General features: G+C 30.7%; 1 protein-coding gene across 1 annotated transcript; it reads right to left on the bottom strand.

The window, feature by feature from the left end:
* Positions 1-12,847: 12,847 nt before the first annotated feature.
* Positions 12,848-13,837, bottom strand: LOC122593202 (ethylene-responsive transcription factor ESR2-like). Its single transcript, XM_043765579.1, has one exon. The coding sequence runs from the start codon at positions 13,835-13,837 to the stop codon at positions 12,848-12,850; it is 990 nt and encodes a 329-aa protein (XP_043621514.1).
* Positions 13,838-14,209: the final 372 nt, after the last annotated feature.

Raw genomic sequence — 14,209 nt, 5'->3', positions numbered from 1 at the left:
GGGGCTTTACTTTTGTTTTATTATATGTTTGTGTTTTTTCACTTTTTCAAATATGAGAACTGATAATAGTATCATAAAATTAAGGGTAGTATCATATGGAAGGTAAAGGAGGTCAGATTTTAACATGTATTTTTAACTTTTTTTTGTTGATTTATAAAAAAAATTTATAGGTTTTTAACAATTGCCTCTTTTTTAATTTATTTTTCATTATTTTTTTAATTTTGTCTCTTCTAAGATTTTTTTTTTCTAATACCGTCTCTGCATAAAATGTTTTTGCTTTATCATAATTATGCATTATATATATTTGTTAACTTTTTTTTATTATTTTTTAATAAAATTTATAGGTTTTTACATTTGCCTCTTTTTAAATTTATTTTTCATTGATTTTTTTAATTTTGTCTCTTCTGAGATTTTTTTTTCTGGTTTCGCCTCTGCATAAAATGCTTTTGCTTTATCATAATTATGCATTATATATTTGCACAGTTTGTATTTATATCACCTCTCTTAAAATATAGAAAATAGTAAATCTAACTAAAAAATGTTTGATCCTACTAAAATCATAAGATGATAGCATGTGAATTCCACTGAATCCTAAACTTATTCTTTGATTTTCACACATGTCATCTTTTTGTGAGTAGATTAATTATTAAGCTATTTTGTTAAAAAAATTTATCATATTCCTTATAATATAGTTAGTTCAAATATGGTATCTAGTCCAAGGAACATGATAGGATTTGTTCACGATTTGCTTAAATATTCTTTTGCAATCACAAAAATATGACATGTAAATTTTATCAAATCTTCTTTTTAATTTTGTTTTCAATTTACTAAATGTTATCATCTTTTTGTTGGAAGAAATTTTAGGCTAATGAATTTATCATTGTAATGTTTTACTTAACCGGTATTAAATATACAATTAATATGATTTTTTAGGAGCCAACTAACAGAATCGCATGTACTAGAGTGATCCATAAACAAAAAGTTGTCGCTTAGCTAGCTAAGTCAAATATACAAAGCCCTTACAGTGCCACAAGCTACTCTAAATCCTAAAATGCAAATGTATTTTGTTAGTGAACGATTATTGTAAAATAGAGGTCGTATATGCATATAATGTATATATATATATATAGTAAAAAGATAAAATGAGAACCAATTATTTGTCGAGAACTACGAGAACTCTTATTTCATTAATATGTGTTAGGATAATATTGTAAATTAATAAAGCTAATTTAAACGAATAATCCCACTATCATCTCTCTTGCAGTTACATAACCAACTCTTGGTTTAAATTTAAACATAATAAATGGGGACTCTATATACGCTCATGTTTTTCAAAGTATTTTGGAGAGATCAAGGAGTTTCATTTTGACTCATAAAGTATTTGCAATATTGACAACTTTCAAAAATCTCTGCAAATTTCAATATGAAAACATAAATTGTATTCGATGCTCAAAGGCTAATTGGCTAAATAATCTTAACTTTGTTACTTGATTTGTTTACTTCCAGCACTATTTTCCGTCCAACTATGTACGTATCATTTTTAACTTTTAGAAATCGTAGTTTTTGTTTAATGTGTTCACGTTGAAAAATAAGAATATATACTCGGTCTATTCGCTTTCTACGTTATATCAAATTCAACCTGAATGGTTTGTCGTTAGAGTTGATTAACATTACCTCCCCTTAATAGTAGAACTTGCAGTAGATAGGTTAATTACATGTATTCTTCAAATTATACATGTATAATTAAATTTATAATTTTGTGTTCACATAAGAACACTCATTGTTATGTATAATTTGGCATGAATAAGTGTGTTTTTCTATTTTGACATACAATAGATTATTTGTACACGTATGAACGCACCCATGCACATATGTGCATAAATTATTTGCACACATATGAACGCACCTATGAACACGTGTGCATAATATATACATTTACGTGCACCTATGCATACATGTGTATACAATACATACACGATGCTGTCGATGCATCTATGCACCATTTCATGAAGTAAAACATTAATAGTTCACATATAAACGTAATTTATAATGATTGTTTATTTGTTTGTATGTATATACTTGTGAACTTTTTTTAGAAATATATGTTCATGTATGAATAATTAAAATTCAGGTCATGAAATGTTCACATGTGATCAGTTAGAATGTAAAAATATACACAATTTTTTTAATAAATAAATCATTGTTTAAGTTAAAACTTTCATCAAATTGTAAACTTTAGAGTTGATAATAAATCTTTTTAATTGAAAAAGAAAAAAATCGTTGGTGATGTAGTGGTAAAAAGAAAAAGATTCTAATAAATATTCAAAAGTCAAAAGCTTCCATTTTCTCTCCAAAAAATCGTGCGTAGCTTTCGTGTTTTAATATTTTGTTTTGTTATTGTATATCAGATTTATTTTCATAATTCCTATTGTATCCTTTTAGACGCCATTACCCTTTAAATGTGTTACCTTATTTACAAAAATGTCATTGACTTTTATTAACCCTTGATTTACTTAATCTAATGACTATAATTAGTTATCGTATTTCTCAACATTTTTTTGGTTCTCACAATAACTGTACACACACACACTCTCTCTCTCTCTCTCTCTCTCTCTCTCTCTATATATATATATATATAATGTGTTACCTTATTTACAAAAATGCCATTGACTTTTATTAACCTTTGATTTACTTAATCTAATGGCTATAATTAGTTATCGTAGTTCTCGACATTTTTTTAGTTCTCACAATAACTGTACACACACACACACACTCTCTCTCTCTCTATATATATATATATATATATATTATTGTATTAATAACAATATCATATTTCCGTTCAGTAAATAATAATATGATAATCATAACCTCATGGTTTCTTGAAAATTCGAATAACATCCTGCCCGAAGGACATAGGGACCAGTAAGTGGAGCGAACAAACTCTAACCATTTGAACGTTTAGAAAATAAAATACGTTAATACATGCATCAAAGATTGTACATTGACTATAAATCCGTAATTATAGAGAGTGGTTAGGTTTAATTACAAATTTTTTTATGCTTGTAATTACGTAATAAACATAGCTTTATGTTTATCATTTTCCATATTAATATATCATATTTTTAGTTTGATGTTTATCAATATAAACGTACATAAATTTATCTTTTTGTCTTATAGTTTTTTCAGTAAAAAAGATACACCACAACTCAAAAAGAAATGTGTGTACATAGCGTGTAACATATATGTCACACCAAGTGATCATAAAATGAAGTGTCAATCATAGATAACTTAGCTTGCAAGTACTATTTTTTTAATCAGATGTTAATTGTTGTGACACTATTTTAAGAAATAATTGAGGGTAATTTAGTCAAAATGGAAAATAGAACAGTAGCAATGGCGGGTTAACGGCACCGCGTCTTTTTGAGGCGTAAACTGGATTGACTATTGGCACATAGCGTGTTTATGGTCGACAAGCGCACGTCCCAAGGTCCCCCCATACGCAACGGAACCATTTTTGCTTTATAAACCACCTTTACTATTATACCCCTCTCTAAATCAATCACAACTTTTTATTGAACCTTTTTGTATGCAATATTTTATTGTAGTTACAATACGTATGGTTCTATGAAATTTAGGTTGGTTTACCCATTATGAGATAATATTCTAGCAAAAAAATAATAATACTGCATCTTGCTAATCCCTAAGAGTTACGATTAAAAAATCTGAGTAGATATTATTGTTTTTACATACTCGTATTACTTATGGAGTTAAGATAGAGGTAGGATTGGTGATATGCTAAATATGGGGTCGAATATTAAGATTAACATGTTTGTGAGATTTTTCTTTGTAATGCCACTACTAGTAGCGCAAACCTGGTTAAGATAATGTAGTCTGAGTAAGGGTTATTTAATAACTCACAAATAAAAAAGAACGAAAAAACAATTCTAAGCCACATATTTCCTCCACCTTTTTCTCTCTCTTCAATTAAATAAGAAAATTTATCAAAGTCATTCAAAATATTTCATCTCACAGACCATAAATTGTTAGATGGAAAAAAAATATGGGTACGTAATCTTAAAATTTCATCATCTTTCATTAGAGTTGCAATTCGATATACTTTTGACGACTTTTTAATTTTAATTTTTTTTTTACCTTTTACTTGTGTACCTACACATGTGTAGGATCTTTTTTTTCACATTTAAATTAGTAAATAACCATCTGTACACAACAATAAAGGTTAAAGTCGGTGTCGTCAATCCATGGCGGAGCCATGGTGGCCAAGGGCGGAGCCCGTCAATCCATAGCGGAGCCATAGCGGCTAAGGGCGAAACCCGTTAGGTAGATCACCCATCACCGATCACTCCCTATGACCTATCACACTATGACCTATCACCCTCCATGATCTATCACTCTCATCAGCTATTCTTTATGAATATCCTTAAAGGCGAAGCCCGTTCTGAATCACAATTTTCGTTCAACTTACACATGTGTAGGTTATGTGTAAGTATCAAAAAGAAAACGAAAATTAAAAAGTCGTCAAAAGTATATCGAATTGCATCTCTAATGAAAGAAAACGAAATTTTAAAACTACCCATACTTCATTTTTCATCTAACGATTTACGGTTTTTGAGATAAAACATTTTGAATGATTTGGATAAATTTTCTTATTTTATAGAAAAGAGAGAAAATAGAACAAAATAAGTGACCCAAAATTATTCTCACGTTCTTTTCTATTTTACCCAATGTAGTCTATCTTGAATGATGCGACTAGTTACAAGTGATTTAAAACACGTCATTAAAAGAAAAGTAAATGGCTTTAATGGAATGGGACTTTAGAACTCGCCCATGGTAGAATGTTACTCGAAACATTTTTGGTTGTCGACCTTTCAAATAATTAGCTTAATACTTCTAGTGTTTTTTGTTTTTTTTTTTTTTTTTTTGACACTTGTGAATTGTGTTAAAATTTTACTTTCGGAAGGAGTTTTTTATTTTTAATATAGAACTTTGCATATATCAAGCGTTTGAAAATAAGAGATAACACTTGAGCTGTATGACATTTCAGTAGTATCTTCACAAAGAAAAATATAATTTTGAATAATATCTTGAACTTTATAAGTTTAACTTCAATTACTTCGAGCTAATTTTGCAAAGGGAGAAGGCCAACAAAAAACTCTTGATAGAAGATAGCAATTAAATAAGTGAAATAACCAAACTTACAGGCTAAGAAATGATTAATGGACGAAACAAGGATTTCACTTTATTTAAACCTCAAATAAATATTATTATACCACACCACTTATGCCCATAACAAGGAACTAATTAAAGATATTTTAATCTTGAGTAAAATGAAATCTTTCACTAATTTATGTGATTATTATCCAAAACATGCCACTAAAAGCTTGAAGAATCTTATGAAGGCACTTAATTAAGTTTTATTATTAATTTTAAGTTTATAAAAGATGATATATTTAGAAAGGAAATAAAGGCGAGGGGGGTACGTGTATTGAAATCTGAAAACGAGGGTGCTAGTCTGATTCTCGTATCATATTATCATGTGAATTAGGGGTGTTAAAAATAACCAAACCCAAATAATCCGATCAAACCCGAATGGGTTTGGGTGAAATGGGTTAGATTATTTGGTTTACGGGTCGTCATTTGGGTTAACCCGAATAACCCAAAGCTTAATCGGTTTGGGTTACGGATGAAAATTCAATAATTTGGGTCAACCTAAATAACCCGAATAAGATGTTTGTTTCTTTTATATATACTAATATATAACACATCAAATTTGTTTAAAGTATATATTTTTGAATATAAACGATAAAACAACTATCTTATTCAGTAATTGAAAAAACGCAAAATTATATGTGTTTCAACCATTTTGGATATAAAGTTTGTTAATATAAATAAATATCAATATTATTTAAGTTTTTGAAATTGAAATTACATTGTTGCAATGTTGCATAACTAACTAATCTTTTTAAGTTGCACGTAAATTAATCAATCACGTTTATTTGGGTCACCCAAAAACCGACCCAAAAAAACCCGAACCCAGATAACCCAAACTCATATAACCCAAAGCTTATTTGGTTTAGGTTACGGGTTGATTTATAATTTTTCAAAACCCGAATAACTCGACCCAAATAATCCCCTAATGTGAATCAAGCATGTATGGGAAGCTTTTTACAACCGATAAACATGCTTTTGTATGTTTTTATTCTTTTTAATTAATATACAACAAAATCTTTGTTAAGCATCTTTTTTTTTTTTTTAAAAGGATAAAATTTTAGTTTTGATATACATAGCTTTTCAGTTAACATGACTTGCAACAAAAAAAAGATGGTTGTGTTCGACCCTAAAAGTATTTTGATAGCCGAGTCGATCAGTCTTTATATTCACTTTTAAAGATAAACACCTAACAATATTCGCTTTATTTTATTCGTAAAATTATCCAGTAACGCTAACTATAATATTGAAAGAATCAAATTAGTCTATGGGTATCACCTCACATGGCCAAATCATTGTCCGATCCATTTATTTGGTGCCTAATTCAATCATTCTTATACTTCCTTATTTATTGGTATTTTCTCAAACAAACCAAGTTGCTTTTATCATTCGTTTTCTAAACATCTATCAACTTGGTAACTGCTGTCATTATTATATTTTATGTTTATATAAATAACTTGATGTTAATTAAGATAGTTTTTTAAGTTCTAAGCTATAGTCTATGATGATTTTTGTTAGAAAATATACAGAATAATACATATTTTTAAAAGATAATGATACAGTCGGATATGACCCGGTCAGCGATGCAGTCTTGTAGCCCAACCCAGCCCAGCCGAAGACCAACGCTGCAAGAGTTAACTTGGATTGCAAGCTCAAACCCAAATTTTAATACTAAAAATCAACAACTAATATATATAGTTCGATCTTGCAATTCGAGTTAACCCTTATAGCTTGGTTCTTCAACTAGGATAGGACATACATAACTGTTGTGGGTTGGGCTATAAGACTAGGTAATTGCTCGGTCAAACCTGACTACATTAGATTAGGTCATTTGCAATGACATATACAAAATGTCAAGTTAACCGGTCATCTCAACAACACGTGAGCAAGATGTTCCCGGCATACTGGAATTAAACATGTCACAAATTAAACCGCAAGTATAAATAAACAAATGGATCATTGATAAAATCGTCTGATTGCTCTTGAAGACGTCAATTATGTTTCTAAAGAGATGAATGAGAAACATCTCACATCATTGATGAAACTTTTACGACGAAATCAATTATATTGGGTCAACCCCAAAACTATATTAATCTCCACAATGGGATAGACCAATTCAACACTAGAGTTGTACTGTTGTAGAAATGTAGAATATAACATATTTTGTACAAGTCAAGCCAATATATAAGACTATAAGAGTAGACTTATGACTGCAATCTCTTTGAACTTTTCCCAAAATGCATCGTAATAGAAAGTATAGAAAAGTTCATGAACTTCCATTGACTTTTAGAAACATAACGCGATGCTAATTTTCATTTTTACTCGTCTTGGTTTCAACAATATAAAATTTATCTGTAAAAGAAAAATTCAATTATGCATCAATCAAGACTTGTCCAAGGACCTTTTTTACAAGTCTGTGTCAAGTAAACGATGTCAATCATTCTCACATACACTTTAAATTGTCCTCATCGGGTCATGTCGATCAATTGGAAGTAGACTTCATTGACTTTGATTTTAGAGGCAACATAAATAAATATTAAATGTCATTTTTATAATTTAAGCCAAATAATAGATGTAGTAATTAATCATCATCGGTAACACATTATACTTGATTCTTTTTATATGAACTACTTGGATCATTTGAAACCGTAGTAGGATGAGCGTTTTATCGGCACCAAACCTCGCTACGACAAATTCATCGGTTATGTCAAGCTCCTCTAGTTGTTACGTATATATATGGACCAGGAACCTCTTGCTAAGCAAGGTTGGTTGAATACCAAGTACCATATATACTTGTTATTTCTTATTTCAGTTACGTTGTATTTTATAGATCAAATTTTTTTTTATTTATTTAGAAAAGTGTCACTTTACTATAAGCAGTTAACTCTAGTGTATATAGAAAAGGTTAACAAACTTTCACATCATGCAAAGTGTTTATATTTAAAAATTAAATAATTACTAATTACCTTTAGAAAGAGGGGGTTTGTGACAATTGTCATTAGTTAATATAAAAATGACTCAAACTTAAATATGGTCCATATAAGATTTGTTTGTATTACATGGTTGAAAACTTGTATAAAACATATGAGTGTCAATGTCAATGGATTTCCATGCAACTTCCATTCCATGCCATATTGTCAATGCCAAATGTCGTTTTATATGAGTTTTGACGGGCCGATAATTATATAATTTAGTTAGTTAATAGCATATTATTAGTAACTATATATGGGCCGGTTGTATATATTTATATAATAAGATTGATAAGATATTAGAATCAAATACTTTCGTATTTGGATTTTTACATTTACGTGTCCTTGATATAAGTTCTAATATTCAATTGCTGTAATTTTAGGATCGTTCTATTGCAAGTTTAGAGGTACTTTTCCATTATCTTGCTAATAAAAAAATCACAGTATATAATTATCTTACATCTTGCTCATTTTAATTTATCTATATAATATATAATTTAAGAATTCATACGTGACTTTTAATAATCTTTTATAGGTTGAAAGAACGGTTTAAAACATGAATCAGTCCCTATTAAAATGTTTAATGGATTGGAATAATTTTATCTGTCAGTCTTAAGTCTTAACCCAGTAAATGATCTTGGGCCGCTACTTTTTCCTATTCCTAGAATTACAGAAACCGTGCTTTTTTGGGCCTCAATGGGCTAAACAAAGCCTGTGAAATGAACAATAATTAATTGTTTGATGTCAAAATATAAAATAGTACGGAGTATGTCCTTACACTTCCAGGAAAAACGGAAAAAAAAAAAAATAAATAAATAAAAAATCCACTGAGACATCCTGATTTCGTGGGCCTTTGAACCCAGCTCACCACTTCCTAAGAATCAGTTCCGGGCTTCCGGCAATGAGCATTTGTCCCGTGGGCCGTGGGTATATGTTTCCACCTCTTTTTCCTAATGACACCCCTCACTGGGCAATGGATAGTTATTAACTATTACATCTTGAAAGATGTATTCAAGAAATAAGAGATAGAAATAGAAGCCCCTTTGTCTTTGGATATCACTCATGGAGTTGAGAAATGATTCGAACTTGTGACTTTCGTAAAAGTCTTCCATATTGCTCCAGCAAAACATTTATGTCGTGTTTGGTTCACAGAATTTAATGGAATTGGAATTGAATTTCATTCCTTAATTAGTGCGTTTGGTTATTAAAATAAGGAGAATCTCATTCCATAGAAATGTAAACATTCCATCATTTGATGGAATCTCCATTCCTTGAAGCTGGATGAAACAATTTCATTCCTTCCATCACTTGAATTTTCAAAAAATCAAAAACATTCCTTCAAATTTCATTCTTTCGATCGAATTCCAATTCATTTGAAAGATTTCATTCATTCCAAAAATATTCTGTGAACCAAAAGCGTTATTAAGGTGTGGGAATGATTGCACTTGCTAAGACTAAGTGGTAATATGTCCCTCCATCTAGGATACCAGAAAATTCATTTAATTTATAACATGGAGAAATAATATATCCTCTTAAAAGTGTAAAATGTATGTGAATTTTGCACTCGGCCGGCATATTTACACTATAAACTGGAAGGCCTTAACTAGTTTATTCCGGTGTTATATATAATTTTGAAGGGTACGTGGAACAGATCAAGTTTTTTTAGTCACCATTATTATTTGTGTATGAATTTACTCGTAATTGAACTTATAACTACGAGAAATAGTTTAAAAAGGAATGATCAACCATTCGTTAATATGGAAAAGAGTACTTACTTTGACAAATAAACTCACAAGATCCTAGATTAGTTAAATAAGTGTGGCGGTATCGACATTGTACATAAAGATTTTAATAGCGATATGCCGGCCGAGACAAAATACCACTAGACAGAGATCGCAAAAAAACTGATTCTTCCAAATGAGAGCGCGCATCAATAATAATGGCTGAGGATTTCATTGATATATGATGTAATTGATTACAATTAATGCCCTGGACTAGTTGAGGAAATCAACTAAAGAATGAACATAATATTATGGGAACTAGAAGGTAATTAGATTAGAGTATACTTTTGGACTCATAATTAATTAATCACGACTCTTATTGTTTCTAGACCAACTTAATTCTTTATTTAATTTCGTAGCCTTTCTAAATTCTAATTTGAAATAGGTAAGTTATAATCTCCAAGGGTCCATCCTCTCTAACTAACTCGAACTTTTTATGGTCCAATAAGTTGGTTGCTTCAACAATTAGACAAAATAATGTTGCTTATATAATTGTACCATTTGTATGATTGTGATAATTAAACAAAACAATTATAAAGTTATTAATTTAACATGTTTTTGTAAAGCGAAAATAACTAGCTAGTATATATATATAAAGTCAATAATAATAATAAAACTTATAATAGTTCAACACGTGGTACGGTACAAAATAATCAATATTATGTATTTAAGATCTGGGTCTAGAATATAATTGCATATATCTGCAGGTCACATCATTACCAACATCTTTTATTTCAACTTAAACATACGTACGTAAGTATATTGTTAATGTATATCAAACATGTAAAAAGGACGGACAGACTTATGTAGTCATGACAACTTTGACAATAACTATAGAGAGAATTGCATATATACTCATATATATATAAAAAAATTATAAATATTCCCAATCCAAACTTTAAATAACCAATATACCCAATTTTATAATGGACTGAAAGGCTTAAGAGACATCGTCTGATTCAGGTGTGGCAGAACTGTTGACTAGAAGCTGAGAATAATTTATTTCAGGAAAAAACTCTTTAAGTGGATCAGCAAAGGCTTGCACAACCTAGCTTAGAAGTGAAGTTGTTTGCCCTATTCTCTTATTGGCATCGAGTCTAATCGATTTCGGGAAAAAGACAAAAACACGAGATGGTAATTCCTTCTATATATATATATTTCCAATATTATTTTTATATGTTTATTTAGTTTTAAGGATAATTGGTAACCGCATACCAGTGTATTTTAATTTTGTATTTATGTGTTTACACATTTTAGTATCATGAAAACTGTTCGTCAATCACAACATCAAAATTCTAGCTCTATAACTGAAACGAGCAAACTACATCCATAATTTGAATGCATGTAATAATACTGTTGTACTTTACAATATTAAATGTTACTATTTAAGAGGCATAATTTTGTCTGATCGCGCGATGTTAGAATTAAAACTTTGAATATGTTGTTCTTGGTTGCATTATATGTGTGACATACTCTTTTTTGCAAGACCACATATGTAACCCAACAATATATATGCACACACTTTATGCTTCAAACTTTTAAACAAAAAGAATATGACCATCATGAGGTTTCCTACATACAAGTGTTGTCTTGAATGTTTGATAAATACATTGGGCAATATATAGTCACAATCTTTAGTTCTTTTGTAGCTTTGATTGAACTAAAACTCCAAAAGCATATATAAAACCCCTTCCACAAAACAAAAAGGAGCTGATGATCATCAAACTTTGAAAGGGGATGATCCAAAAGCTTCTAAACTTTTTGTATCATGAAAGGAATTGAAAATTAAAAAAGGTCAACTCAACGAAAAAGGAAGATCCGACCATCAACTTTACAGTTTACACATACCTGGGAGACTACTTTAGAAATGTACTACACCAAAATTCAGAATATAATAAAACACATATACTATATGATACTTGCGAATGAAATTTCGAAAATTATTTTGGGGTTTAATTTCGTCTTAAAAGTCATATTACATTAATATTGTTTCGATCTTCATCTTACAAGTTTTATTCAATTCAATATATTACGTACGTATATAATTAATCACCACCTAGTTCAGATTTTTGGCTTTGCTTTGGTACATAATCATCATACGAGTATATATATAAGTGTATGAGTGATACCTACAATTTTGTTTTTGTAAATGTCTACATTTACTCTATAGTCTAGACGATATAACATGAATTCAATTTTTTTTATTTCTATTTTGCAATACATACATTTGTATAGAGATCGACGAAATTGCGTAGAGACATATCGATTCCCCTTATTAAAAGAGCTGGCTGCAGCATGTACTTGTCAATTATACTAATAACTAAACAAACTTCGAAAAAGAGAAAGTATGCCTGGGTATATAAGTTCAGGGAATTAATTTATATATAGCATTCATTTCATGTTTAGTTTCTTCATTTATGCCTTGACAGAGGCCGTTATGTTGTTCTCTCCAGGAAAATATTAATTGCTCAAAAAACCAATCTTATTTCAGAAATTAAAATGTTGTAAATTAACTACAACACGTACCAATCTTTCAGAAAAACATACATCGTTCCATAGATATATCAATATATACCTCAACTAATTAAGCTAGCATGAAACCTTTAAGTACGTAGAGAAACGATATTATATAATAATGAAGATATATAATATATATCATATCAACATTAAAATTAACAACGTTACAAAAGCCCTTCTAGCTTATACTCGTAATAATATAATAGTATCTTATATAACTAGACATATAATTAACTAAATAAAACTACTTAAATATATATATATGAAACTTCATGCATGATTGATTTTTATTTTTTTTTTCTTGCTAGCTAGCTAGCTGGTGACCCAAAATAAAATATCTATTTAATTATTTGTTTAAGCATTCTGAAGTCTAGCTGCAAACAAACCAACATAATCAGCCGGGTACTGATGATGATGAAAAACATCTCCGAACATACTCTCTTGATGACTATTTTCATACCCCACCGGAGCCGCCGTGTGATGATGACCGTAAACCGGCAAACCACCACCCCCAACACCACCAGTAAACCCAAAATTACCCAGTTGACCATTTGTTGTTGAATACCCATTACAATTACTAGGGTTTTCAAAAAAGAAACCAAAAGGGGTTGCTTCAACAGTCTTTGTCATCCTAACCTCCTGAACCGGTTCAGGCCTAGGCTTAACTTTCGTTTCCGGTTTAGGGTAAAAACCCGACAGGACATCGTCTAACAAACCGGAATGGTCCGGTTCGGTAGGAAAAAAGTCCTTGAAGTCAACCGGGTCATTGACCACTGGTGTGGTAACATTAGCCGTAGAATTAGCTTGAACCGGACTACGGTTTGAACCGGAGTGAAAGAAATCATGAAATAAGAAAGGGGTGAAATTAGAACCGGTACCACTACTGTTCTTCTGTGAATGATTATTATTATTAGCCGGCGGTAAATGATAGTTATCATAAGGTGACGTCATCGTTTGTGGTGGTGGTGGTGGAGGGTACACAAAGTTAGTTCTAGCCTTAGTACCACGCATGGCACGTGCGGCACAGTCATAAGCACATGCGGCTTCTTCAGCCGTGTCAAAGGTACCAAGCCACCGCCGTTCTTTGGACTGCGGGTCACGTATCTCGGCGGCGTACCGGCCCCAAGGACGACGGCGAACACCGCGGTACCTAGTTACACCATTTGTTGAACCGTTGTTAATGGTGTTGCTTTCTTTTACAGCAGCAGCAGGTCTTTTGTTTGTAGTGGTGTTTGATTTTTTATGGACGGTGGTGGTGGTTTGTGGTGGTGGTGGCGGAGTTAGGAAGATGTCTAGTTCCGATGAGGATGTGAATCCGGCAAGTCTTCTCATGGCTTCCTCCATTTTTTATTTTTAATTTATTTTAAGAGATCGGGGGTATGTGTTTGAAAATGTGGATTTTAAAAGGAAGGTTGTGGAAGTGGTATTTATAGGGAGATGGGAAAAGAAAAGTGAGGTGTGGATGGAAGAGTTGTAATCTGTGTAGTGAATGAAGTACTATATAAAGTTTAATTGGGAAGAAGAATTAAGAATGTGCATGCATGGGGATGATGAACATATATGATTACGACTAGTATTTTTCTTTGAATAAAATGAACACATATGGTTATTTTGTGCAACTTTTGTTTTTTTAATAAAATCAGTATGCATGGTTACTTGGTGCAACTTTTGAAACGTGTATTATTTTACTTAAAAGACTAATCTACTATAAATCTC

This window comes from Erigeron canadensis, chromosome 1 (assembly GCF_010389155.1).
Source record: "Erigeron canadensis isolate Cc75 chromosome 1, C_canadensis_v1, whole genome shotgun sequence".
NCBI lineage: Eukaryota > Viridiplantae > Streptophyta > Magnoliopsida > Asterales > Asteraceae > Erigeron > Erigeron canadensis.
This window is presented reverse-complemented; position numbering and strand designations above follow the sequence as displayed.